We start from the raw sequence: 26,857 nt of genomic DNA, 5'->3' as shown, positions 1-26,857 counted from the left end.
CGTTGCTCCTTCACTCTCGAGATCTTTGGATACGGAGAGAGACCACGGCTGACTTGTGCAGAGCAGCTAGCGACTGCTAGTCAGAATACTGGACAGGCAGGTCACTAGGTCAATTATATTGGTTGTGGTTAGGAGTAGGAGACTTTATATTAGTTAGCACATAGCACAGCTCGGAGACTCCTGTTAGTAGGAGCACAATAATCATCTCACTTGTTTTCCATTTTTTTTCATTATATTTTGCTTGTGAAAGCCTCCGCCTCGGTTCCTCAAGCCACAATAGTCAGTGGTTGGGATTGGCTCCTGGTTTGCTTTCAGGTGAGTGAGGTGATGGATCCATGGACTGATCGATCGATCAACCTTGATTGGACCTTGTCCCTGGTTGTTATTCATTCACGACCCGAATGGAAAAAAGGTGTCAGCCCGTGGTGTGGCGGCTTCATTCCGTTCAGCCAGCTTTCAGAGTTTCAGTTTGTGCCGCTAGGTAAGAGCGTAGAGCAGAGGAAGCAGGCGCACCTGACTCCACTCGCCACATGCATTCATGCATGGGGTTTGTTTTGGTTGGGTTGGGAGCAGAGCAGGCGGATGGAATTTCGCCACCCATGCACCTACACCTAGAATGATGGATCGGACGCGGCCATTGGCCAGCGGGACCTGCAGAATGAACACGACGACCGACGACGATATGCATATGCTGGCGGGTCTTGGCATGGAACGGCGCCTGCCGGTCTGCGGTCTGCCTGCCTGGTGCGGCGAGCGCCCGCCAACGCCATGTGCGGGGACCGAGACGCGTAGTGGAAAACGCTGTGCCCCCAGAGGGAAGACGCAAACCAACCGATGCCGCCGCGCCGGGCAGCAGCACATGCACACATGCTTCATGAGCTTCATGGAGTAGTAGCTAGTCAGTACGTGGAGCGGCGGCCGTGTTAAACGAAGACGGTGCGTCGGTGGCATGCGGGTCGCGCCGGCTTAGTTCCGATCCACCGATGGCGCCTGGGGCCGGGCGTACTAGTGTACTACTGCGGGTGTGTGAACGAGATAGTAGATAGGGGTCAGTCAATCCCCCAAATACAGACACACAGTAGCAGGGAGCCTAGCTTGCCGTGCACGCTCCTGAAAAGCAGAGCCCACGCATGGTGCCACTCGCTCCGACGTCGGAGATCGGCTTCGCGCCAAAGGAAGTGAAGATCTTCTTCTGGTTGCTGCTGCATCGTGATCGGCACTCGGTACGTGTTCGTGTACCATGTCGCGCGCGCCAACGCGGTAGGATCCTACGTATACTTGGGATCGCGCACACCAAGTAGCGATCCCGATGGAGCAGCCGGCCAGAGAGATCCGGCCAGGTCATGTCGGTGGAGCCGCCGATCGAGGAGACGATCGACGGCCATCACGACGCAGCGGCAGCGTGCGAGTAGTGTGAGCATCAAGCCTCACGTCCGAAGCCGATTGCTGACCATCTCGCACTTTAATTAACTTTCCCCAAAAAAGAACATACTGATAGCAGTGAGTTGAGAGTTTCACAGTGGCGCCATCTTTTCAGATCGTTGAGCGATGATGTACCAAAAGCGGCTTTTAAGGTTGGGCGAAAGCGGAACCAACCAGGGAATCCTGGTCGAAAGATGAGAACCATCAACACGGCAAGGCAATGCAAGCGTCACGGCTCAACCATTCACTACACTACCACTCCGCGGTCCGCGCCCTCCATCAACTTGGCACGGTAGTACTGCTAGTAGAGTAGTCAGCACCATTTCTGTTCACCTGTCGTGCGGGAATAGTCGCCATCAACGATCCGAGTGCGCCTGCTTGTTGAAACGAAAACTGGTCGTGGCTTTGATGGATGGGGAGATAAAATAAAGCAGGGTGCAGAAAAAAGGAGCCCCGGCAGGCCTCTCTGCTCGCAAAGCCTTCTTTGTTCCTTGATCGCGCACCTTTTCTTTCTTTTTTCTTTTTTTTTAGATACAGAGAGAAGGCTAGGACGATGAAAGCACCGATCGCTCCTGCATAAAGTGAGAGGATGAGTGAAAGTGACACCAAACGCTAGCATAAAAAGGAGTACTAATTGTTCAAGGGCATTCATGTCCAGACTAATGCCCCACGACCGGCTACGAAAGCACAGCATCACAGAGGCCATAAAACTATGCACTTAACGCTACATTAACTCCAGATAGTATCCCAGTGTGTTGTTTATTGTAGCAAGCAGGAGTATATTTCACGTCGAGCGAGTCCCATCTTCAACAGGACAGAGAAGTCTGCGCAGGAATTTCAGGGCCGCTCGCTGCCAACCGTATCAATCTTGGGTCATGTTTAGTTACTCCCAACTCCCAACTTTGACACTATGCAAAAAGAAGATTCCCCATCACATCAAACTTGCGGTACATGCATGGAGTACTAAATGTAGATGAAATTAAAAACTAATTGCACAGTTTTGTTGTACTTTGCGAGACGAATCTTTTGAGCCTAATTAGTCAATATTTGGACAATAATTCACAAATACAAACGAAACGCTACAGTGTGCTACAGTGCTGTAACAGTAATTTGGCACCTCCCAAATTCCCCAACTAAACAAGGCCTTGCTTCCAACTCGGCTACACCTCAGATCACAGGGACAGACCACAGGCACCATCATTCATTCCCCTCCGCCACCAACGGAAACAACCACAGGAATTCTCACTTCTCAAAAGCAACGGGCGGATTCTGATAAGCCCTCTATTTGGGCCCCCACACGGAAGACCACCATATCTTCTTCCTGCTCCAAATTGACTCCCTACCTACCAGCCATGACCTCAAATACTGTCATGTTTATCATCATAAGTGCCATCTCATGCCCCCATACGTGGCCACGCCACAATTTGCGCCTACCACACACAAGCACGTTCTAGGCTCCCAGCTTGCAAACTGGTACACAGGCATGGTGCAAGGCAGGTATTGGGAGGATGCTCAGGTGGCGACAAAAGTCTTTACATGTTGTACAAGGACAGAAATAAAACAAAATTGGAGGATGCTCCAGTTCATTCAGGCATTATACCCCACGCATACGAATCATTGGAGGCTCAGGCTCTCTCTCATGCAGTGCCAACAAAACTTTCAGGTGGCAGCGCCAACAAGCAAGAAAACAATTGAACAAGCAGCACAGCCAAGACGTGCCGGACCGAACGGTTTTATAACAGCCGGCTTTCGGCAGCCAAGCAATGATTAACACACCAAACCTACCATTAGCCCATTACCCACTAGTATGTAGTTTAGGCTTACCGGAGATGAAAGAAAGAAACCACAAAAGTACTCAGCGATACTTTCAGCTCAACAAAAAGCATGACACGGACAGACGTTGCACTTGTCATTTCTGCTAAGCAGGAAAGGACCAGAAACCTTGCACCGCGTCAAACTTCAAACACCTTGATTTAGTATGGTATATAAAAAGTTGCCAGAAGCAGAAACGAGATTATGTGAAGATCAACAGTATGAACAATAACGGCAAATTATTAACTGCACATGTATGGCAAAGTGAAATTGTGAAAAAGATCTTGCGGTTGCATACGCCAATAATGCCTGTCTTCTGTTCTCAACCATTAACATGGAAGGGAAGGCTACCCAGCCAAGTAACCGAAAGAACGTGAGATCTATGTGGTACACGTGTTGCAGAGGAGTCACAGTTAAGCTACATCACTAGTTCAGTACCATTTACCGGAATGATGCGAAACAAACAATTAGTTACCTCTCTGAAACTATTTGCCATAAGCTGTGCCACCAAACTTTATATAGACAAGGCTTTTCCTCTTAACTGCTTCTAAGTTCCTACTGCTTTTGTTCATCAACTTGCTGTCCTTGGAAGAACTGACCCAACAACTGGTCCAAAGCTTCTGGTGAGTGTTTGATGTGCTTATGTGGGTTCTTCCCACGTTGAACAAGACTCCTGAAAGTTAAAAACAGTACTGCAATCATATAACAAAACGAGATGATTACACTGGCCAAGCAGGCCAGGAATGAGAGGAACAAAAGATATAAGAAGTTAATTTGCACTCAAGGATTGCCCCCCATACTTCCACATTTGTTAGTTACTCAATCACTGAATGGAGTGGACTGAAAACTGGATGAAGGTGTTGGTGCATTCAGAATTTTCTTACACGAGATTAACTTTGAGGCGAAACATAACAGTCCCTGGCACTAGCAGTCTCTTAAATTTGCCGATTAAGACACTAATGCTGTGCCTCAAACAAACTTCTACCGTTGCAAAATGCACTTTTCATGTGAGGTATGGTCTTAACTATTTAGACTTGGCTGCGTGCATTTCAGAACATCACATTTTTTATATTGTAGGCTGTAAATAGAATATAATTATTAACTGTAACCAGTTAATTGAATGGAGAAATTGAGTGGAGATCCTGAGAGATAGAGAAAAGGACTACTTAACATACCCAAAACGGTTAATGAAAGACCTATATGCAGGCAAGAGAACTTCAGCTATGGCAAGCCTCAGATTATCTCGCAATTCATGATCAGGTATAGTCCATTGAGATTGCTTTGCATGAAGCTCTTCAGATTGCATATTGAAGGACTTGAACCTGCCAAAGGAGCATATTCCCAATCTCTTATATTTATTCCATTGAAAACAATGAATAAAACGTGGTAACATGGTATGGAGAATAAATCATTCTGCCATGGTACAGACCGTTCTTTGATCATACTTCTTGAAACACCACTGCTGCTAACATCAGATGGTGCTGACGAACCAATGCCACCTGTAGCTTGAACTGATAGTGTCTGAAGGATCTAAAATGATAGAAATGAAGTAGTTATAACAAGAAGCGATTCTGTACAATATTTCCAATCATGCAATTACAGGAGAATGAGGAACTTTTTTTTCTCGAACATGCAGGAGAGCTGCGTATCATTATATTAAGAAGAAAAAAGGGGAAGAGCCCTTACAGCGCACACACACACCCACTCTCAAAGCTTTACAGGAAACTAGCGCGCCTGATAAAACATAAAAGCGACCATCTCTACCATCACCTAATCTGGTCCAAGGGCGAGGAGGTTAGAAATACCTATGGCGCCGGCCAAACCCCAAACATGTAATTCCTCACCAGCGAGCATTAGAGCTCTAGCCAGGTTAGGAGATACACCATCAAACACACATCTATTTCGGTGGTTCCATAAGATCCATGCGCCCAGAATAATCAGAGAATTGAGGCCCTTCTGTAGTTGTTCTCCTGCTCCTGAAACTGCTCTTTCCCACCAATCATCAAAGGAGGCCTCCCCAATCTGCGGAGCTAGTGCCTGCTGTCCGACAGTTTGCAAAAGCTTGAACCAGAATTCTCTAGCAAATACACATGTCAATAGGAGGTGATTAATGGTTTCTTCTTCTTGATCACAATGAGGACAGCAAACTGGGTGAGGGAGCCCCCTTCTAGCAAGCCTGTCCGCTGTCCAGCACCTGTTGTGGACAACCAGCCACAAGAAAAATTTACATTTTCCTGGAGCCCAAGCCTTCCATATCCTGGCCCAAGAACGAAAAACAATCTTTCCTTGCAGGAGGTTTGCATAAGCTGAACTGGCAGAATACTGTCCATTTGAGGAAAAACGCCAAACATGGGTATCTGCTACCTCAGGCTGCAGCACCATTTCACTGATTAAATCCCAAAGATCAAGATATTCTGAGAGTACACCCACGGTCAAGGCACCTTGAATGTCCGAGACCCAGGAGTGATCTGATGAAGATCTTGACTACTTGAATGTAAAGTTTGCTAAGCAGGTAAAAGTTATATTTAAAAAAATGCATAGTAAAAAGTATTTATTCTGCATTTCATCACAGAATCACAAGGTGTACTCTAGAAATGGAGCTAAATTCATGACGGGATATGTAGGTCACAAGTTCATTCTAAAACTGGAATCCAGTAGAAAGCCGAATCCAAAATTTAGAGAATAATGTCTGTGATTGAATTCTAAACCATGGCTCAAAGTGCACCATGCAAGTCATCAATACTTTTGACAAATCCCAAAGAAATCTCAAACAGGTAGAACTCCATGCTGAAGAGCATAATATAAAAGCTTAAAAGTGCAAAAAGGTGAATAATCTTAACACCAAGTAGTAAAATCGAAAAGAAACATAATGCATCCAATTGCTGATGATGCACTTACCCTTGCCCATGCTACCCTCTTGTACTGATTGGCATTTTGTTGTACAATCCTACGGTGCCTCTGAATCCAGTCACCACCAAGTATATCGTTGGATTGAGATCTGAGATGAGACAAAAGAAATTATTGAACAGGCACACTGCCTAGACATAAGACATCTGAGGATGTGGATCTGAAACACCAAAGAGACATACCTGCGAACAGACATAACCATACAGTGAAGGTTGTTCATAAGAAATATGTGAGACAATGTGGGGTCCTTGTACTGCTTAGATTTCCCATTCAAGTTATTCTGAAGGGCCTGCATTATCTTCACGATAACACCTGCAAGGTAAGATTCAGCCCCACCGCTAGTTTCAGATTGCTGAAATAGTATTTTCAGTGTTGATTGGTAGCTGTTCAAGTCAGAGCAAATACATGTTAGCATGCAATTTGCAAAATGGGTGGGAGAAAGATAATTGACAAATCAAACAGATAAATAACAAAACAAAATAATCATTGTTTATAGCAGAATACATGTGTAGACAGCCAGTCAAGGTGCAAAACAACTGGTAAAATACCCTTAGTAGCAGGTTCAGATTCAAGAAATCGTGCCAGGCTGCCAGTAGACTCCACAATGCGTTGGAACCATTGAATGAATAAAAAGTTTATGAAGAAAAGTTGGGTAATTATTTGAAAGGATTATCAAAGGTCATGAACCATCTCTGCATCAGCAAGTATTACAATCCTCACGCATTTTTAATGCAAGTATAAGCAACTGGTTTGAGTTTTCCAGATGGAAGAAAAGGCAAACTCAAGACATCACAAAACCAATGGAGATGGGTATAAATCTCTTTCTGGATAAAGTTAAGAGCTAATACTCATTTATCCAGGAAGGTAATAACAAGATCAAAGGTGCTACTTACTCAAATAGGGGTTTAACATAATTAATCACTTCGATTGCAAAAGGATGGACAGCTCCATTCTGCATGATAGTCTTTGAACTATCCTTTCAACTGCCTCCTCAAAATCAACCAAAGTTTCCTGTGCAGCCTGTGCCAAGCTCTTAGTCAGGTTCAATGCAGCATCCCGCATCTCAGAGCAAAACTTTCCTTGAAAAACTACTTCAACCTGGTAACAAGTTCAAACAACGATAACAGTAAATTTTTGTAGTTCTAACAATTAACATTGTTGGCGTTGAGTTAATAACAAGACAATCACAACAACAGAAATGTAAGTAATCATAATTTGTAACACAGTTTTATATGGCCAGTACTAGCCATAATAATTCTTGTGGCCAAAACATGATAATGTACTGTACACGCATATGATCTTTGTGTTGAGAGTGCTCAATGCATTATTTCCACATACCTCAGATTGAAGTTCATGCATTACTCCATACATCTCTAGCAGTACAGACAAATTTCCATGAGACCTTTCACTTTTAGCAATAGTATCACCAAAGCTGAGAAGAGTCGTAACACTGCTTCCTGCCAGTTCAACAAAACATTGATCCTTGTTGAAAGTGATACCATCGAAAATCTGATCACAATTTTTTCTTTCTCCAGGAAGTAATACTTTAACCTGATTTCAACATAGCCTATTAGTTTGATGTCCGAACAATACAGCAGAACTTTTAGAAGGATCCTTACCGCAATTTGCATCAAATGAGTCCAGTTGCCAATATCCACCTTTAAGGCTGCCCACTGCATCCTTTGTATGTCACCTTTACTTAGCTTTTCTATTCCCAGTTTCCGAAGGCTCAGTTCTAATGCTGACCCACGAGCATCTCTGATGAAAGAAATAAATCCATGCTTATAGATCGCAGACTTAACAATCAAGAAAGAATGCTCATAGAAATTGGGAAGGAAAAAAGTAATGATTATTCATACTGCATTGCGTACAACACATGACTATTATGCTGTCAATAAATGTTTCCAAATCAAGGATGCTCCAACTGTTGTAAATTAAGTTACTCAGTAGGTAAGGCGATTTCCCAGCTCCAAAAAATTTCTGGTCATACTGTCAAACTGATCAAAACCTGTCTATGTGTGCCTCATTGCTTGCATATTTAGTTGCTACTGATGCATTTACATGGACTCATTTATTCTCAATACCGATACTTGTTGGCCTTCTATCCACAAACAACCTGAACATATTATCAAATTTTAATCTGTGTGTCAATTGTCAGAACAGCCAGTTGTTACATCGAGATCTAGAAACCTACCTGTAAATTCTATAGCATGACTGCTGATTTCCATCCTGAACCAACTGACGAGCTATATCATGCAGAAGCGGTAATATTCCTGAAGGAATTATTGTTGGATTCCTGTACATAGCAGTTTCAAAGCTTTTGGATGGCTGCTCTCCAACTGCTTCGGAGTCGCCTTTTGATGCCAGCTGATGCTTTGGAAGGCAATTGAATAGACGATCGGGCTCAATAGGTTTGCTGAAAAAACAGGTGCATTGCAACAATTTACATTTGAAGAGCCCAAAAGAATTGCTGAATTACTATTGGTAGAGAAGGGGGCAATACAGGACCTAATGCCCTGTAAATTATAAGGACCCAACATGAACAGGATTCAGAAGCAGAAGCACAGGTAAATTTTACCTGTATGTATCCATTAACTGCCTGAATTCCTCCTCAATCTTCAGGGCAGAATTGGTTAGGAGGCTGTTGACTTGATTCAGAACCCCTTCACGGCACTTAAAGTTCTTGTTCGAGGAAAAGAAGTGGACAACACCTTTCAGTAGATCCACAGCTTCCAAGAAGGTCCCCAACTTCTCACGTGGGCCCCTCAATATCACAGCTTCAGCCTAAACCTCAGAAAGACAACCACCACATTAATTAAGTGAACAGATTACAACTTCTTCTTAAACATATTGACACACAAGCCAACAACCTGACGCAGTTACAAAAATATTTAATGGTAAAAGACCATCTAAAAATTAGAAGCATCTTCATAAGAAATGGTAATGAATACACTGTTTGGATAAATCCTTTAATAATCAAACAGTGCCAAAGATGCTGATTATAACATCAGCTGAAGAAAGTGATGAAGCGGTGAACTAGCAAAAGTACAGCAGCTAACCAATAATCGTTGATGCTAATCTTGCCAGGAAACAGAGCGTGCATTTCAACTACACCAATACGGATGAAACCTATGCTGATCTGACAGTGTGGAAGATACTGATTAATATCTGCTGAAGAATTTGATGAAGCACCGAGATAGCAAAAGTACAGAAAGCTAATCAATAGTTATCGATGTTAATCTTGCAACAAGAAAACCAAGCAGCACTTTGCGACTACACCAATATGGAAAAACCCTCTAGTGATCTAACATTGTCGAAGATACTGCTTATAACAATTGCAGAAGAATTCGATGAAGCTCTGAGCAAACTAGAGGAAATAAGCTAATCATTAATTGCAATCTTGACATCACTACAGCCAATTGCAACTACACTAATATGGCAACTAACTTACAACCCATCTATGGACCTTCGATACCTTCAAAATTTTATATATGAGGCATGCACCAAAACTAGTCCGTGAGCATTGAATGCAAACTTTGGCGCCCTGAATTCCTTCCAAAGTCATCCAATACCACAATCAAACCCAAAACATCGCCCAACTCGCTAGGGGATTCAGAGCATTCTTTACAGAACCAGGGGATGGGAGCAGTCTCTCACCCGGCGGACGATGTCGAACTGTGCGAGGATGGCCTCGGCGTTCTCGATGGTCCTGTCGATGTTCTCGTGCGCCATCGTGATGGCCTGCGTCCTCACCTGCGACACCGCCGAACCTGACACGGCTCATCTCCTCCGTCCTTGTTCGGTTAATCCCCCTCCACAAGGGGATTGGACGGGAATAGGGAGGGCGGCCGAACCTGGACGGGGCGGATGGAGGCCTCGATCGCGGAGACGCGGAGGTCGAAGGAGCCGATAGCGGCGACCATGCTCTGCGTGTTCTCCTCGCTCCGCTCCAGCGCGTCCCGCAGAGCGCTTGCCTGCCGCGACAGCTCCTCGATCCCCTCCGGCATCCCCGGCCCCGTGTGCTCCATCGCTCCGTCCCCCTCCGCGGTGAGCCTGCGGAGGGGTGCTCCTCGAACGTTCTGCGAGGAGGGCAGGCGTGGATGCACTTCTGGAAGACTCTGGAAGGACGGGACAGCGAGGTGACGCAATGCGGAGAGGCGGCGATGGACCCGGCGCGTCACTGGTGTGGCGGGTCGGTGACTCGGGGGCTCGGGGTATGGTGTCGCCGTGGAGGAAGAGGAAGGAGGCGTGCGCAGCGTGAGAGCCGCTGTAAGATCCGTGCAGGTCATGGCCGTTGGCGGCACGGACGACTGGATCTTATTTTAGACCGTGGGGAAACGCGTTGCAGCCCACTGCGAAGTTCGTGGGCCTTTGGACCACAAAGCGAGCCCGTTCTGTTAGGTCCATGACGTTTTAGGCCTTACCCAAGACCTAAACATAACTTTTTTTTTTAGCAAATGCTGTTGCTCTTTTTTGTTTTTTTTTGCGAGATATCCAGAACACCGGCAAATTATGCTCCAAATTTCACAAAATGACGTTGAATGTACAAAACAGAGGATGTCTCAGCCATGAATTCGCGTTTCAGGTCATCAGGTGAGTGCCCGTGGATCCCTTGCCTGACTTGCACTCGGGAAGAGGAAGGCAACAGGCAGGCAGATCATGCTGCCGTGGCACCAGATCATCGATCAGAAACTACATCACGCTCGGCTCCAATATTTTACACGGACATCGGCCGAACTACCGAGGTAGCAGAACCACTCAGCTGGCATCGGCATCCGGCAATCCTTTGCGGCTAAGAATCGAAGCATCTCCCTTTACAGCCACCTTGTGCAACATCCACGCCGGCAGCTCATATTCCCTCGGAGCTTCATCTTCAAGCTTGGCACATCTTCTGTGCTTCGGTAGCTTCGGATGGCCCTGCTTTAAATACCACGAACCTCTGCACACAAGTGCAGTGCTGCAGGAATCTCATTCTCGTTGCCACACCACAAGTAAACAACAGACCACGCAGCTCTCGCGCGTCGCATGGTGAGGAGGTCTCTTCCGTTCCGTGCGGCGATGGATGGAGGGAGGGCGACGGCGCTGTGGCTGGTGCTGGTGGCGTCCGCGATCGTGTCGGCGTCCTCCAGCGGCGAGGCTTCGGCGAACGGCCAGCCCGCGACGCCGACCGGGCCGGATACGAACGTGCTGTGCGTGAGCAAGTGCGGGTACCCGTCGCTGCCGTCGCCGACGGGGCAGGGAAAGGGCGGGCGGCCCAGCAACTACTACTACTTCTTCACCGCCGCGGGGAGCCGGAGCAGCTGCGCCGGGGCGAGCGCCTACGCGCTGGTGCTCCTGATGCTGGTGTCCGTGGTTGCCAACTTGCAGTGAGCGATGCGCGTCCGGGCGGGCGTTCGCCTCCCTCCCCGGCGATCGCCGTGCGTGCAACAGCTGCTGCAAAGTTTCGGTTCGCCTGTGTATTCCATCAGCAACTTGTTTTTTTTTTCCGGCGATGTTACGAGCAGCTTGGCTTGCTTGAATCATTGTGTGTTGACCATGATCGTGTTGGTTGTCCGTTGTTTCGTGTCGATTGGAGACTTGTGTAGCGCGAGCGATCAGTGGAACAGAACGCACGCGCGCGTCGCTTTCAGGATCACAGAATACAGACGCGGACAGCAGATGATGCTCGGTGGCTTGTCAGGGGCTCAGGGCATGACTGAAACAGAAGCGATTCCAGCGACGTGTCGTGTGTAGTGTGTTGCTGAACTTCCTTCCTGGTGGGCTGTTGACAGCAGCTCCAGTGCACGCACCAGTCGCAAAGCCCAGTAGCCCAGTCGCAGCCGGGCGCCACTCGGCCCACGCACCAGCGAGCCAGGACGCCCGGTTGGACTTCACTTCGTACGGCTACATGGTTCGCGGGTGCGGTGAACGTGGTGGCGCTCACGGCGAGCGGCGCGGCAGTGCCATTGCCAGCTGGTGACCGGCCACGGTAACCGAACGGGGACAGACTAGACGACCATCGAGCGAGCCGGACTACACGCAGAGCACAGAAGCATGTGTGTAAGCACTGTGCACGGTGCGCAGCACAGCGGCCTTGGGCGATCGAGTCACGGCCGAGACGACGAGACTACCTCAGTCTTTGAGAGATTTGGAATTGTACCGGAAAATAATCGAAAATTCTGGCATCACAATTTCTGCACTGCGAATTCGTGCTCCTGTATACGTGCAGCCACCGTTTTGAGAGACTGATCGTGGAGGAAAGACCTGCGTGCGTTCTAAATCGTTGCAGTAACCACCCCCGGCTATCCCGTCTCCGGTAGTTTCGCGACCTTATGTTGTAGACTCTTTGCATAAGCACGCCGTGATCATTGTATCTTGGATGCTATGGTGACCTGCACCTGCACCACCATTCCCCGGACAGACAAGGCCAGGGCTCCTCGCTTTCGGATCCTGGGGGGTGGGCTCTGTTCTGCTCTGCCTGTCCCCCTCAGCCCCCCTCCCCGTGGGGACAGCCTGGTCGGCCTGTGCCGTCCTGCGCCCAAAGTACCGCGGCTTGGCTGTACGACGAGCGCCACTGCACCAAGTACTACTACTGCCCAGTAGGAGCACACCACAGCACAGTACAGTCCGTCCCGTGCGTGCCCACTCGATCGATCCCATTCCCCAGGCATGTCATCCACGGATTTCGCTTCCTCCGCGACGGCGTTGAAACGTCTCCATGGACATGGGAGGGGCAGCACGTCCGGGAGGGACAGGGAGGAGCTCCTTGGATTACCCAGCGAGCCGATGCCGAACGAGGCTCCTCGCGTCCAGCCGTGGCGCTGCTGAAACCCGCGCGCGCACGGGAGCAGCACGAGGCAACGGCGCTCGTGCAGTGTGGCGCGCGTGGCGCGTGCCTGCAGCCATCACAGTGGGGGAGTACTAGTTTAATCCACCACTGATTGTTCACTTGATACTGGACAGGCGCTTAGATTCTCGGAACATGCCCCATCCTTTCCCACTAAACAAGCGCATGTTCCATCCACTCCGGCAACACAACACAACACGACACCGTCGTCATCTCTCCTCTCCTCTCCCTGAGACGCAGCCTTCCCGGACTATGTCGCAGCGCAGAGGATCCCACGGATCAATGCCCCGCCCCTCGCTCGCTGCACGGTTGCTGTGTGGTGTCTGTCCGTCTTGTCTTGTCCCAGGCCAGAGGGCCCAGAAACAGCCTAAAGAAATCGGCTGCCATACCAGGCGTCGCATCATTCCCGTGCCGTGCTTTTGACCGCCTCGGTTCGGTCGGTTCGTTTCGTCTCGCGCCCGTCCGGCAGCCAGCTGAAGGAGAAGAACCCTAGCTAGCCTCGTTTGTCTGGAGGCAGGTGTGTCGTGTGGGTGTGGTGGGGCAGCAGCAGTAGTGCACCGGCCTGCAGAGCAGCAGCAGCTTTGCATTGCAGCGAGGGGAGGGGCGCAATCAATGCTGCCCGCCACAGTTCCCCTTCCATGCAACACTCGCTGCCATGTCTTCTCCTCAGGCCTGCACTGCATTTGCATTGCCATACCTGCCTGGGAGCACCGTGCCTGTCTTCAGCTCCGCCTGCACACGGTAAAAAACAGGCGATTTGTACCACTGCGATGTGCTGCTGCGGTAAAAATCCTGTCACGTCAGATGTCACTGCTACCGCGCGGTAAATGTACTTTTACTTCTTCTTGCACTGTACCCTGTCAAACATCACGTTTGCAGCACCATTAACGGTGGCAGCTGCATCACCTGATGATTTCTCATAAACAACCATTGCTGATTTACAGGTATACTTATTATTTTTTAATTTTATTTCTCGGATAGTACTATACTCCCTCGAACCTAAATTACGCTTTTCTAAGTTTATAGCAACCCAAATTGCTATTCGTTCTATTAGTTTTAGAAAACGTTTTAATTTTTCTAAGTTCATAAAATTTTTCTAAGTTCATAGAATTTACTATGCATCTATATATAGATCGTATCTACATAAATAGAAAAATTATGTGCTTAAAAAAATCAAAACGAAAACGAATTGTAATTTAGCGACTATTTATGCCTCTACTAGCACTCAGCGACAACAGACGCCACGGATTGCCGTAGCTTTTTGCTACTATTGTAGGTAACATACGACCAGAGAAGCACTAGTATAAGACTACAACACTAGCCATTTTGCCATCATGCTGGCACTCTCCTCTCCTGTTGTGTTGTTATCTCCCAGCTACAACTACATTGGTTAGCCATTCACCATCTTATTTTATTTTGTTATTATGATTATTTTTCATTCTTGGTTCCTGCCACTACAACAACATCTACTGCTAGGAATGCTTGTTCGCCATCATCCATGCAGCCACGGCACGCGCCTCCATCAGCGGTAGCTCCAATCCTGGGGCAGCGCCAGCTCTGGGCGCGGTGGGCAGGCCTGCAGCGCCGCGCCAGTCGCCTTCTCCTCCTGTGGTGTCTTCGGCAGCGGCAGCGGCTTCTGGGGAGTCGTCTCGTTCTGCTGCCATTCCTGCTTCCACCCCGTTGCCGGCCTGCCAGTCCCAGGCCACGCCCTTGTCGCTATCCCGCCTGCAAAGAAAACGTTTGAGCATCTATTAGACATACAAATGACAGGTTCATAATTGTAGTAGTACTTGGTAGTAGTATATCTCCAAGCGCTACTGCTAGCTGACATTTTGATGGCAACATCAGTTACAGAGTTGGCACCAGCCATGCAAAGCAGCTTTCCTTTCCCAATTACTTCCTGCTAATCCCTCCCTCCCAATGCCATTGCTATAGCCACAGCGACGTCATCTAGCATGGCATCCAATGGAACAGTCTGCAGCTTTGTTGCATGGCATGCATCGCATCTCACTGGCAGGCATGGCATCACAAGTCAGAAAGTACAGGGCCCACGCTATCATCAGGTGCTAATCAACTCCGGCTTGGCTGCCTGGCTCTAGCTGCAACCAACAAACCAAATCCAAAAGCACCATCACCGCCCCTGCTGCAGTGCATGTAGTACGTGCAACTGCTTGGTACACGAAAACCGGGGTGCATGTCTGGTTGTTGCTGCCATTAACGCCTCGCACTGCTCAAGGAATATGCACGCAAAATCTCGGGAACCATAAGCACTCGTTTGCAATTGACTCGGAGCTATCGTTCATTGATGAGCCAGGATATGATCATGCATTTGTGATACCAATGAATGCAGTTTGTTCAGATTTATTTCCTTTTTTTTCAATTTTGATCGCGGATTAGATTAGATTAGACAGCGCTAGAACCGAAACATGGGCGGCGAAAGAACTGAAGCACACGGCGCAAGACGGGAATGCGGCGGCGCGCGTTACCTTTGGCCGAGGTCGGGAGGAGAGTGCACGCGGTGCGCGGGATGAACACGCCCGTACCGCCGCGAAGGTTCGCCGGCGGCGGTACGGGGCAGGGCGGCGCCGGGGGGAACGCCGAGTAGTAGTAGTCCAGCACGCCGCCCAGGTTCATCAGGTTGCTCGCGCCCTGCAACAACGAATCAGCAACAAAGATACTTATTTCTTCTTCTTCCCAACGGAATTAGACAAGAGAAGAAATGCGAAACAGGCTTCAACTCCCAACATGGCTAGTTCATGATTAACCAATAACACGGATCATTACTTTCCAAAGGGAAAACTGGCTTCGCTTTATTGCCAGAGATAGTTACTCCAAGCTGTCGATTGCACACAACACGGAACAGCAACAACGGTGGCCGCGGCGGCCGGAATCGCTGGTTCCGCAACCGAAAAAAGGAAACACAAAACGAAAGGAAACAGCGAGGGGTTTTGCAAGGAGATCGGTCCAGGAAAGAAAACCAAGAAGGAAGAAAGGGAAAAAGGGGCGGCGGCAGGAGAGCCCGTTTCTCACCTGCCAGTGGGCCGACGGGTACGGCACGAACGGCCACGACACCGCCGCGCCGCCGCCGGCAGCATTGGTCCCGCCGCAGGTCACCGCGACGCTCCCTTCCAGCCCGCAGACCTGCAACCAAACGCGCCGTCTTTGTCAAGGCCAGCGCACCAAGGAAACACCAGGGACCGGCCGGAGACCGCGAGCTCCCGAGCAAGAAGCACCACGAACACTCACCTGCGCGCCGTGGCGAGGGGCGGCAACGGACGGCGCCGGGGTCGGCGGCGGCGGCGGAGGGGCAAGCGGGCATACCTTGCTCCCGCCGCCGAGGATGCCGGCGAGTTGCGCCGCGAGCTCCTCGACACCGACGGCGTCGGCCTCGGTCGGGGCGTCAGAGGCGGCCTCGGTGTCGACGATCCCAATGTCAGCGAAGATCTCCCGGGGCAGCCAGCGGCGGTGGAGGTCGTCGGCCTCGGGCGGGAAGCAGTCCGCCATGGGAGAGGGCGCGCACGCGACGAGCCGACGAGGGCAAGGGAAGGAGCAGGGAGGCGGGTGAACCGGGGCCCCCGGGGGGGTTCTTGTAGTAGTGGGGAAGATGGAGGCGGCCGGTGTGGGGACGGGTTGCTGCGGGCGGGCGGAGGCGGTGTCGTCGGGCGTCGTGGTTTCGTGCAGGGGTAGCACGGGGATTTCACAATGTGAACCGGAAATGGGGATTGCTTTTGTTTTCGCTCCCTTTTTTTTCCCTCCTTTTTTCCCTGAAGAGAGGGGTTTTCTCCGGAGCCTCCTCTGCCGCGCTTTGCTCTTCCGGTTCCTGGCTCAAGGTTGCCTCTTTATACTCTCGCTGTGTTTTGGCAACGGCAGCGTGTAATGTGCAGGGTTTGCTTTGTTGTTTGCTCTGTTTTGGCAATGGCAGTGTCTAATGTGAGGTGGATGGATTTTAGCAGAGTGTAGCATGGATTCCGTGGTGAATTATTTGGAGCGGCTGCTATAATTGGGGCATGACGAGAGGCAAAACACGGCTTTTGTTGGATGGAACATGAGGGGGTTTTCCTCACCCGTGAAGAACCTTGTTCATAAATAGGAATTTAGCGCATAAGGTGTGAATGTGAAGATCGTGTTGTATGCTCTAATTAGATCAAAGGACCATGTTACTAGATGGGAATCATGACATATACTCTAATTAGACTCAAGGATCGTTTAGAAGATGAAAAAGGTGGGGGATCAAAATGAAAAAGGGAAAGGGGTGCCAAAGATGATGTCGGTTCACGAATAGACGTATTTGGAGACGTGTCAACTAACATGCAAAATCCGGAGCCTAACCCGGCATGTTCGTTGCTAGTCTTCGTTGTTCCTTTTCAAGACGAAACCGTCGAGGTTAACTAGAAACGGCTACAACTGTCATCTAATAATACACCAGCGCGTTCGTCTACCGTATTTTCCGTTTCAAAGTGCTTTCAAAGGTGGTTCACCATTTAGCAGGAGCACAGAGAAGATGTGGGGTAGCAAAAAACAATTGCAGTTAATGTATTTTCGTACAATAATACTCCAACACGTCTGTCTATTGTGTTTACATTTCCAAGTTCTTTGAAAGACGCCTAAAACTTTTAGCGGGAGCACGGAGATCAAGTAAGCATATCCTCCAACTTAGTCAAGTCTCCGTCGGTTTCAAAGTTATCACCCTTTAGAGGGAAACACGGGTCTCTTCTTCACCCAAAAGTAATCGCCGACTTGTCTAAAAGAAGTATCACATATATTTTCTAAATAAAACATATTTATTTATATGGATATATAAATCACTAATCGAGACATATCCTGACATACATCATAAATCGTTTGAAAAAAATATTGGCATTGTACACCTTCTTTCATTACATGTTGTAGATTCAGGGGTTGCACCCCTCAAATTATGTTCCTCCTCCCAAAACCTTTTTATTATTGTGCTATAGCTCTTGGTTGGATGCTCCAAATCCTACATATACCCCCTCATAATTCAAGATGTTGATATACCCCCTCATAATTCAAGATGTTGGGGTGTTTGGTTCCCACCATGGACTAAAGTTTGCACTTTTAGCTCCTAAACACCCAAACAAGTGGACTAAAGTTTGGACTAAAACCTTTAGTCCTCTAGTCCACAAAATTGGACTAAAGTGGACTAAAGGGTATCGGGGACACTCCTAACCCTCATTTACTGCCCTCCCTCCCACCCGCCTTCCTCCCGCCCGCCGCCATCCCTCCCGACCCCCGCCGCCCTCCCGCCCGACCCCCGCCACCGCCACCGCCCCCGTCGCCCTCCCGCCTACCGCCACCCGGCCCCCGCCCCCGACCTCGACGGTGTCGGCGAGCCGGAGGACCTCCACCGCGACATCTCTGGCTGGCCCGCTCCTGCTGCTGTGGATCCAGGTAGCTCTCCTGCACGAGGATGTCCTTGGCGACCTCCGCCTCGGAGGCGGCGGCGGCAGCGGGGAGGGCCTCGGTGCGGCAGATGTGGTGTGGCCCGAGGCGGCGGATGCGGAGGACGGTGACGACAGTGGTGGTGAGGGGCACGGGGTTGGTGGGGTCCGGGTTGGGCCTGGAGACGGAGGAGAAGGAGATGGAGGAAGGATTGCACATCTTTGGTGACTGCATCACGACGGTGGTGGTGAGGGGCGCGGGGTTGGAGGAAGGAGATGGAGGAAGCACATCTTCTGTGACTGCATCTTGGAGCCCCACACGGTTGGGGACTCCGACGAGGCCGTCATGGAGGAGCGGTCAGAAAATTTGGTACAAGGAGGAGGAGTGCTTAGCGCCAGGAGGAATAGGCGCAGGGTACCGGGGAGTTGGAAGGAAGGGTAAAAGGATATTTGTTCAACCGCATTTAAGGATTTTAGTCCATGGAATCAAACAGGGGTAGGACTAAAGTTTAGTCCATGAACTAAAGGAACCATACATGCCTAAATACTATAGCTAAGGATGCTCCTTCCCATATCTACGTTGAAGTACCTCTCATTAAGGTTCCACATCTATCCCCACAAAGTAAAGGGATCTAATTAATATTGCAACTAATGAATTGCCCCTATCCTTTTCTATATGTGGTGCCGAATCTTCTCCTTACACCAATGGCCAACGTTATGTATCCATCCTCATAATTAAAATTATCCAATTAATATCCAACTAAATAATCACTCTATCATTTCCATTTATGGTGTTGAATCCTCTCCTTCACGGTCAAATGCTATTCAAGCCATTTTTTATCACGTGATTTTCTTCTACACTCAGATGCTCCACCATCCGTACACTCCCCCACCATCCTACTAGTCCATCCCTACCACTATGCATATTGCCAATATGGATAGATACCGTCCATTTTGTTTATAATCCGAACCTAGATGACAAGCTTTGCCACAAGGATCTTTGCCAACTAAGCTAGGATATAATTATTGCATTTTTTTAATAAATAACTTTATAAAATTTAGCAGTATGGTCCCATGTCTTTCGTAGAAAATGTAATATCTTTCTTTTTTAAGATTCCTGTCCACATGGCTCAAGTTTTCTAATATAACAATTCAATACAAACTTGGTAATCTAATTAAGTTTAGACTCGTCTCGATTGTACCATGTGCTGACTAATGCACGAATTCTGGAGCCTAACCCGATATGTTCACTGCTAGGACATATTATTGCAAGTCTTAGGGCCTGTTTGGCTCCCATGTGTTAAAGTTTAGCACCTGTCATATCGGATATTTGGATAGTAATTAGAAGTATTAAACATAGGCTAATTACAAAACTAATTGCACATATGGAGTCTAATTCGCGAGACGAATCTATTAAGCCTAATTAGTCCATGATTTGACAATGTGGTGTTACAGTAACTATTTGCTAATGATGGATTAATTAGCTTTAATAGATTCGTCTCGCGAATTAGCCTAGAGGTTCTGCAATTAGTTTTATAATTAGTTTATGTTTAGTCCTCTAATTAGCATTCGAACATCTGATATATACGGGTAAAGTTTAGTATCCGTTATCCGAACACCCTCTTGGCTGTGCGTTTTCTAGATAAACTCATCGGAGTTAGAAAAAAATAGCCGCAATTTTTGTACTACAATGCAATAATTAGCCCAAGACCTCCAGCTATCGTGTTTAGTACGTTTCAAAGTATGCTTTGAAAAGCACCTGGCTTTTTAATGGGAGCACGGATATGAGTCAACATGTCCTCCAGCTCGGCCAAGTCTTCGTCAGTTTCAAGTCTTGCCCTTTAGGGAAACGTAGGTCGCCTCTACGTCGTATTGGGGAAAACATGAGTCTACTTCGGCAAGGAAACTTTTGTCACAAATTGTACTGCTCTTATATCGTGTAAGGACCCATCAATGCTTACAATTTATCATGTCTATGTTTAAAATTGTGTTAATTTACATTAGTTATAGCGGTGATAGTTAACCGTTAGTGTTTATAGACTTATTCCTTCGTACTCCCTCGAATTCAGAATATAAGGTGTATTAGGGACTATTTGGATATTAGGGGCTAAAGTTTAGTCCCCTAAAGTTTAGCACTTGTCACATTGAATATTCGGATGCTAATTAGAAGGACTAAATATGAGCTAATTATAAAACTAATTGCAGAAGCTCTGGGCTAATTCGTGAGATGAATCTATTAAGCCTAATTAATTCATCATTAGCAAATGATTATTGTAACACCACATTGTCAAATCATGGACTAATTACACTTAATAGATTCGTCTCGCGAATTAGCCTCCATTGTGCAATTAGTTTTGTAATTAGCCTATGTTTAATACTTCTAATTAGTATCAAACATCCGATGTGACAGGAGCTAAAGTTTAGCCCCGGGGAGCCAAATAGGCCCTTAGGATTCTTTTAAAATGATTTAAATTCACAAATTTTGACCAACAACATTAATGAAAAATGTATGCCCGATGAGTATATAAAGGTTTTATCAATAGATTCACCATTCCGCATATCTATAGTATGAATCGGTTATTTAGCAAATAATAACACATTGTATGAATAATTGTCCACAAATCCTAATACACCTTGTAAAAAGAAACATAGTGAGTATCTTGTATTATGAGCCTTAGTGGGTAATTTGTATCAACCAGATATTTGGGTTGTTTTAGCAATACTTGCTTGTACCCTTTTTTGTGTAAAAGAAACTCACCATCTGCTAGTGAATGTAGGCAGAGCCGACTCAGCATCTACTATGTCTGCTTAACTTTTGAACAAAACTTCAGCTTGATTCACCCTCCAAACTATTTTAATTGGTGCAGTCTACACATTACTGAGATTTGTCTTTTTTTTGTTCGCCTACAAGTTGGTTTTTGAGCTCAAAACTTCTAGAGTGGGGCAGGACATCATTAACTTATGTTAAAATACATTAAAATTTTCGTACTTTTTTTGTCTTTGTTTCATTGTGAACCGAGAGAACTCAACATGGCAAAGAGAGGAAATAATCCATATATGAACAAAAGGGAGAGCAACACCATTGTTCACCATTCCTGAGCTTGAAAAATATGTCTAGCATAAAAGTGTAATGTTTGGAACACAAAAGCTGCGCATCTCCTCGAGTATATTGCCACGAAATTTGTTCTTCTAGTACCTCTTCTCCCTGCTAATCACGCACACGTACATACAAGCACCATGCGTAGAGTGGAGATTCATCCCTGAGAAAATTAAAGAATCATCTCAGCACTGGTGCCTGCTGCAGGCTGCATGCACGCTTCGTAACTTGGCCCCCGTGCGGCCGTGCGTGTCTCGGTGATATCCCACTGCCGCGGCAGGGCGGTTGTCCAGGGCGGCATGCATGCATGTGTGCAGAGGTCTGCGTCCTCCAGTTCCCGTCTGCCTCGCCGGCTCACCGCAGCGTGCCTCCTGCGCAACGCCGCCGCCGCCCTCTCGATCGCGATGTCTTCGCATCTGCCGCCGTTCCGCAGTGTGTGGAAAACAGTGCGACGCACACAGACGATCGATCGGCGATTCGTCTCGGGGTGAAATGTTTGATCAGCTACGGTGTATATGTGCCGTGTCGTCGTGCATTGGCCGGGAAGGGAATCACGAGTAGGAGTAGCTAGTCGATCAACTGTTGAGCACGGGCTGGACGACCCATCCGTGGCGCTGCAAGATCAGCGACCGCCGGTAAAGCATAGACAGCCCTCGGCTCTGCATGCTCGGTAAGCTGCAAATTTTAATACTATGAAGGGATACGAGGCATTTCTGACACTCGTTGTCTGGGTGCCAATTTACTCTGCACAGGAAGTCAGGAACTAGTACAACTTGATTTCTGCCAATGGCACCAAAATGCAGTTCTTTCCTTCAGTCACTGGAAAAGACATGCGTGAACCCTAAAGCCTCTTATTGCGCTATCCCGAAATTGCATGTGTGCAACCCACTCAAGTTTTGGCGCCCGAATGAGCAAGTTGAATTGAATCATATACTTTCGAATTCTGAATAGAACTGTACTACATGTGCATATATTTAGCACTCTCTTTTTTTTTTACATGAACGTGTGTGGTACCTTTGATGAAGTACTAGAGGGAGGGGCCTTGGAATGTTGGAATAGTACCAGAATGGGGCCCAGTTGACAGTAGTAGTGGAGGCCCCCTTCTATTTATTCTCCATCTTTATCCAGTGACTTCCAGTGTGGGCTCTACGTGGGCCTCTTGGGCTCTTGGCCTGTCCCTCCCTTATCCTGGAGAAAAAAAAAATGCAACAGTCCATACTACTGAAAACTGGAGAGCTGACACTTTGACACTAGTGGAGGCCTGCTCTTATTACCCGGTCTTATTCGTTGTGGGCTCTACATGGGCCTCTTGGACTGTCCCCCCATATCCTGTGGATGATGCCACGAGCCCACGAATGGTGGTGGTGTACTGCGATGAGCTTTTGCCGCTGCTCTCGAGGGGGACCATCTGCAGGTGCAGCCTGTCGATGATGGAATCGCAGCAGGTATGGGACAGGAGGACATCAACCCAAGCGAAATCAATATATTTTTCTTTCTGGAAAAAATCAATAGCAGCAAGGTACAGGTAATGTTCTTAGCAACATTAACAGCGCTGCTGCTGCGACGAACAGCCACCGAGATCCTCCAATCGAGTGACTGGACTGCACATTTGTCTCTCTCTCTCGGGCGCTCTTGACTCCTCCATCCACTCACAGGCTCACTCACTCATGGCGGCCGTAGCCGCTGCGACGCAGCCAGTGATGGCCGCAGCGACCGCGCCGGTGAAGCAGCAGCGGGGTCGGGGTGGTGACGACACCTCATGATCTAGCTCATGATAGAGCCAGGCGCCACCTCTAAAACTAGGCGGAAACGGCCAATGGCATCGGACATTCTTGCGGTCTCGCGTCGCGCTGGCCTTTTAGACCGACCTACGCGGATGGGATTGGGGGAGCTATGGCTACTGCTGCAACGACCGACAGATGGGCTGCCGAGTGATCTCGCTTTCCAGGCGCAAGATCTGCCGAGATGACGATGGCGCATGCCACTTTAATTCATTCACTGGTCGCCAGAATGCCGATGAGATCTCGTTCGGTATGCACAGTTGCTGTTTCTTTTTATACTTCTCTACTACTCACTTTGTAGAGAAAAAGTTGACAGAGAGAGAAATCGTAGTCGTGTGGGAGGGATATATCTACTGGAATCGTCACGATGTGACACGTATAGTATTTTCTGTATTTAGTGGAGAAAGTTTTCAAAGATTGATTGCGTGCATTTTACAATGAGATCTACTTTGGATTTGTATTATGGGTGGCAAACAAGTGATGAAAGAAGGAATTATGGATGCCTACTTCTCCTACAGAGAAATTATATAAACAAGTTGCCAAGTAGTTGTAATTGTTTTGGATGAACAAATCTGCTGCAAGCATTTCGATGTGACATACGTAGTACATAATATTTTCTATATATGGTGGCGAAAGTTCCAGAGATTTGATTTAACGCTTTATGCATCATATTGTGTCTACTTCCTCCCTAGAGAGGAAAATTTGTAGCCTTCAAGTTTCTTCCGTCACGCGAAATGACGTGAATTATTACTTTTTTGCAAATAGATTTCCATGTCTACTTCTCCTAGAGAGGAATTATGGATATGAAAACAGTGACAAAAGTAGAATGAAAAGGGAAAGAATCGAAGGACATGAGAGGAGGAAAAGGTTGTAGAGGAGCAGGAGCAGTGCTTGATTGGGGAACGCATATACTACCTAGCAGCTGCAAGCCTGCAATGCAATGCATGCTGCCCCTCCCTAGCTCACTCTCGTCTTTCACCCTGCCGTGGCGCCTTTGTGCCATGGCCACCTTTCTTGCCGTCCATGATTAGGGCTTTAATCGATGAGGGTAGCAAACAAAAACAAAGAGGAGGGGACACATCACAATCGCCATCACTGAGCACCACAGAGACCACACTGCCTAGGTGGGCACAGGCCACATGGATCCGCCATGCTCAGCTACTGTATGCTCTCCTCCTTGCTTCCCTAATTCCTATACTCTTCTTGCTTCATCTTTAACATTTACTTTCTACCCTAGCGAGCCTAGAGCTTGGGTAGGGTATTAAGGTTATCATTTGCGAAAGCCTTATGATGGTTCATAGTTAACAAAAATAACCCCGTATACCATAATGCAGTTTGAGTGGAAATTATCACTTTTAGCAGAGAAAATAAAATTCAGTCAGCGCATACCCATGACAAATTAAAAAGTGCACAACACATGGCGTGCCACGAGAATATCTAACCATGGTGAATTGATAATTTGATATAAATACACAAACAATGGTATTTAGAAATGGAAACAGACATCAGGGGACCCATTTTCCCTGATACCCACTGCTGATCCATGTGTGCTCCTTTCTTGAGGCCCAATACCCATGCTGATAGCACAATCAGATGGTTATTCAGTGTGGGGGCAAAGCAAACAAGGCAGGCTTCAAATCAAAGGAACTGTTGCCCTCTTGCCTAGGGTTCTTACAAGTGGTATTAATTGCAAGACGCCAAGGTCAAGATTCTCATACAGATTGTGTCCTGTAGTGGATTGGTGCCTTTCTCTATTATTCACCTCACTCCAAATCCCTCCTGTTCAGGCCTTGCCCTACCAAACATAGTGTATTGTATTTGTTGCTTCCATAACTATTCACAGTATCTTTGTTCTAAATGGTGGGGACATTTGTGCTAATTTAGCTGTCAAACAAGAGGGAAAAGGTCCATGTCTAACATCTGCACATCCAAACAAGTCCTTAGTTGAAATTCATACACCGTGCAGATGGTAAGGTTTTTCAGGTTTCACTTTTTGCCTTGTTTCTGATCAAATATGCATCACTCGTCTCCTTGTTTTCTACCTTTTCTTCTGAGCTGATGTCACACTTTTTTCTTGGATATGTGATCTCATTCTTCAAATATATGGCCTTTTAGGTATTTGTCTCGTGATCTCATCTCATAGTCGGTACTGCTAATCATCCACTGCCATCACCTTAAATGAGCTGCTGATTATCCTATTTCAGGTACCCAAACTTCATGACCCCAAAGAATGAAGTGGCCATCTAATTTGGCTCTACCTTGCATCCAACTGAATGATAAGCTGACACGTATGAACCTGAGCCATTCCACCATTCCAGCCAAAAAAAAAGAGTAGCTTTGGCCTGTTTGGTGATGTGACTAAACTCAAATAAACGTCCATGTTTGTGCTCTAGTGGAGCACTTCTAGAAGCGACACATTCATCCGTATATCCACATCAAGAAGAGGAGTAGGATTAGTCTGCAAGCCTCCACTAACGAGTCAGCATAGTCTTTGGATTAATGCTTCGTTTATCTCTTGGATTTGGCCACCTCTCATTAAACAAATGCAGTGGAATGCCACACGTTCAAGGATGGATACGTTTAATTCCCGTTGCAGAGAAGGATGGATAGGTTAAAAAAAAGATTTGGTTTTGAGGCTTCCAAACTGTTAGTTGTTAAAAAAGAGTGTGAAATAGGACTTAAATTAATATATTTTGGCAGTTTAAAAGCTGACTGTTTTTTGTCCTGGGGCTTTTGGCTTTCTGACTGAAATGGAGAAGCAACAAACTTGGACCGGGGCTCGAGTAACACTGTTGTAGCTGTGAACTCCAGCACAGACAGTGCTCTCTGTATGGAACTTTTTCTAGTTTTTCCAGACCCTGTGTTCAGTCTGAATGGATATAGTGTGTACCAGTCTAGACTCTAGAACGCAGGAACATTTTCATGGAGATTTTTGTAGAAAATAAAATAATTCTCGAAGTACTCTTGCTTAATTCCGAAAATATATTGTCCCTTGGCCACGTTTATTTTCAACAGAGAGGATCATAATAGATAAATGAATAAATGAAGGTAAAAGATCCTTGGATTTATCAGTGTGGGAGAACAACTACAAGATCTCAAAATCAAACAGCTAATGCCAAATCATTCATTCAGAACGAAAAAGCCAAGATCAAACAACTGTGATATAATAGCATATCTTTCTAACAAAAAGCAGGGTCAGTCAGACTTCCATTCAAAAAACAACTAAGATCTCACAAAGCACCTCATTATGAAATGTCCCTGCAAAAAGATAGTAACAAAAAACAAAACAAGCTGCTAAGTGTACACATCTGATGCAGCCATGCCAACTGACAAAGGGTCCTAGTGCAGACAGAATATTGCAGCCCCACCCACCAGTGCCTGTTGGGATCAGGACATGTCCAACCATGAAAGTGAAAGAAGGTAGCAAGATTATTTTAGTATAACCATTTGCAGACAGTACTGCATTGCAGCTAACACAGCCTTTGGAAAATGTTTCAATTAGGCTAAGAGGACAGGCTCTGCCATCTGATTGTTTAGGCTCTGCCTTTTGCTCCCCCCCTGTAAAATTTTTTAATATGCTTGTTAATTTAGGATTACCCCACCACTCCCTCAA

At 47.1% G+C, this 26,857-nt stretch overlaps 2 protein-coding genes and 1 pseudogene across 2 annotated transcripts; 1 reads left to right on the top strand and 2 right to left on the bottom strand.

The window, feature by feature from the left end:
- Positions 1-3,471: 3,471 nt before the first annotated feature.
- Positions 3,472-10,524, bottom strand: LOC117862760 (exocyst complex component EXO70A1-like; annotated as a pseudogene).
- A 467-nt stretch (positions 10,525-10,991) lies between these two features.
- LOC117863118 (uncharacterized) lies at positions 10,992-11,803 on the top strand. The gene has a single exon (XM_034746713.2). It carries the CDS (start codon positions 11,167-11,169, stop codon positions 11,509-11,511), a length of 345 nt encoding a protein of 114 aa, XP_034602604.1. The 5' UTR covers positions 10,992-11,166; the 3' UTR covers positions 11,512-11,803.
- A 2,554-nt stretch (positions 11,804-14,357) lies between these two features.
- On the bottom strand, positions 14,358-16,633 carry LOC117863220 (uncharacterized). The gene is made up of 4 exons (XM_034746838.2): positions 16,214-16,633; positions 15,998-16,108; positions 15,454-15,616; positions 14,358-14,692 (listed from the first exon to the last, which is right to left on the bottom strand). Exons 1-4 carry the CDS (start codon positions 16,469-16,471, stop codon positions 14,490-14,492), a joined length of 735 nt encoding a protein of 244 aa, XP_034602729.1. The 5' UTR covers positions 16,472-16,633; the 3' UTR covers positions 14,358-14,489.
- Positions 16,634-26,857: the final 10,224 nt, after the last annotated feature.

This window comes from Setaria viridis, chromosome 7, assembly GCF_005286985.2.
Source record: "Setaria viridis chromosome 7, Setaria_viridis_v4.0, whole genome shotgun sequence".
NCBI classification, from domain to species: Eukaryota; Viridiplantae; Streptophyta; class Magnoliopsida; order Poales; family Poaceae; genus Setaria; species Setaria viridis.
Note: the sequence above shows the minus strand (reverse complement) of the source record. Positions and strands in the feature narration are given on the sequence as shown.

Bases quoted from the DNA above. Each gene is read 5' to 3' on its own strand.
- LOC117863118 (XM_034746713.2), top strand. From the start codon at position 11,167: ATGGTGAGGAGGTCTCTTCCGTTCCGTGCGGCGATGGATGGAGGGAGG.
- LOC117863220 (XM_034746838.2), bottom strand. From the start codon at position 16,471: ATGGCGGACTGCTTCCCGCCCGAGGCCGACGACCTCCACCGCCGCTGG. The intron at 16,109-16,213 runs GTGAGTGTTCGT...GTTTGGTTGCAG, and splicing joins CCCCTCGCCACGGCGCGCAG to GTCTGCGGGCTGGAAGGGAG. The intron at 14,693-15,453 runs GTAACGCGCGCC...TTTTCTTTGCAG, and splicing joins CCTCCCGACCTCGGCCAAAG to GCGGGATAGCGACAAGGGCG.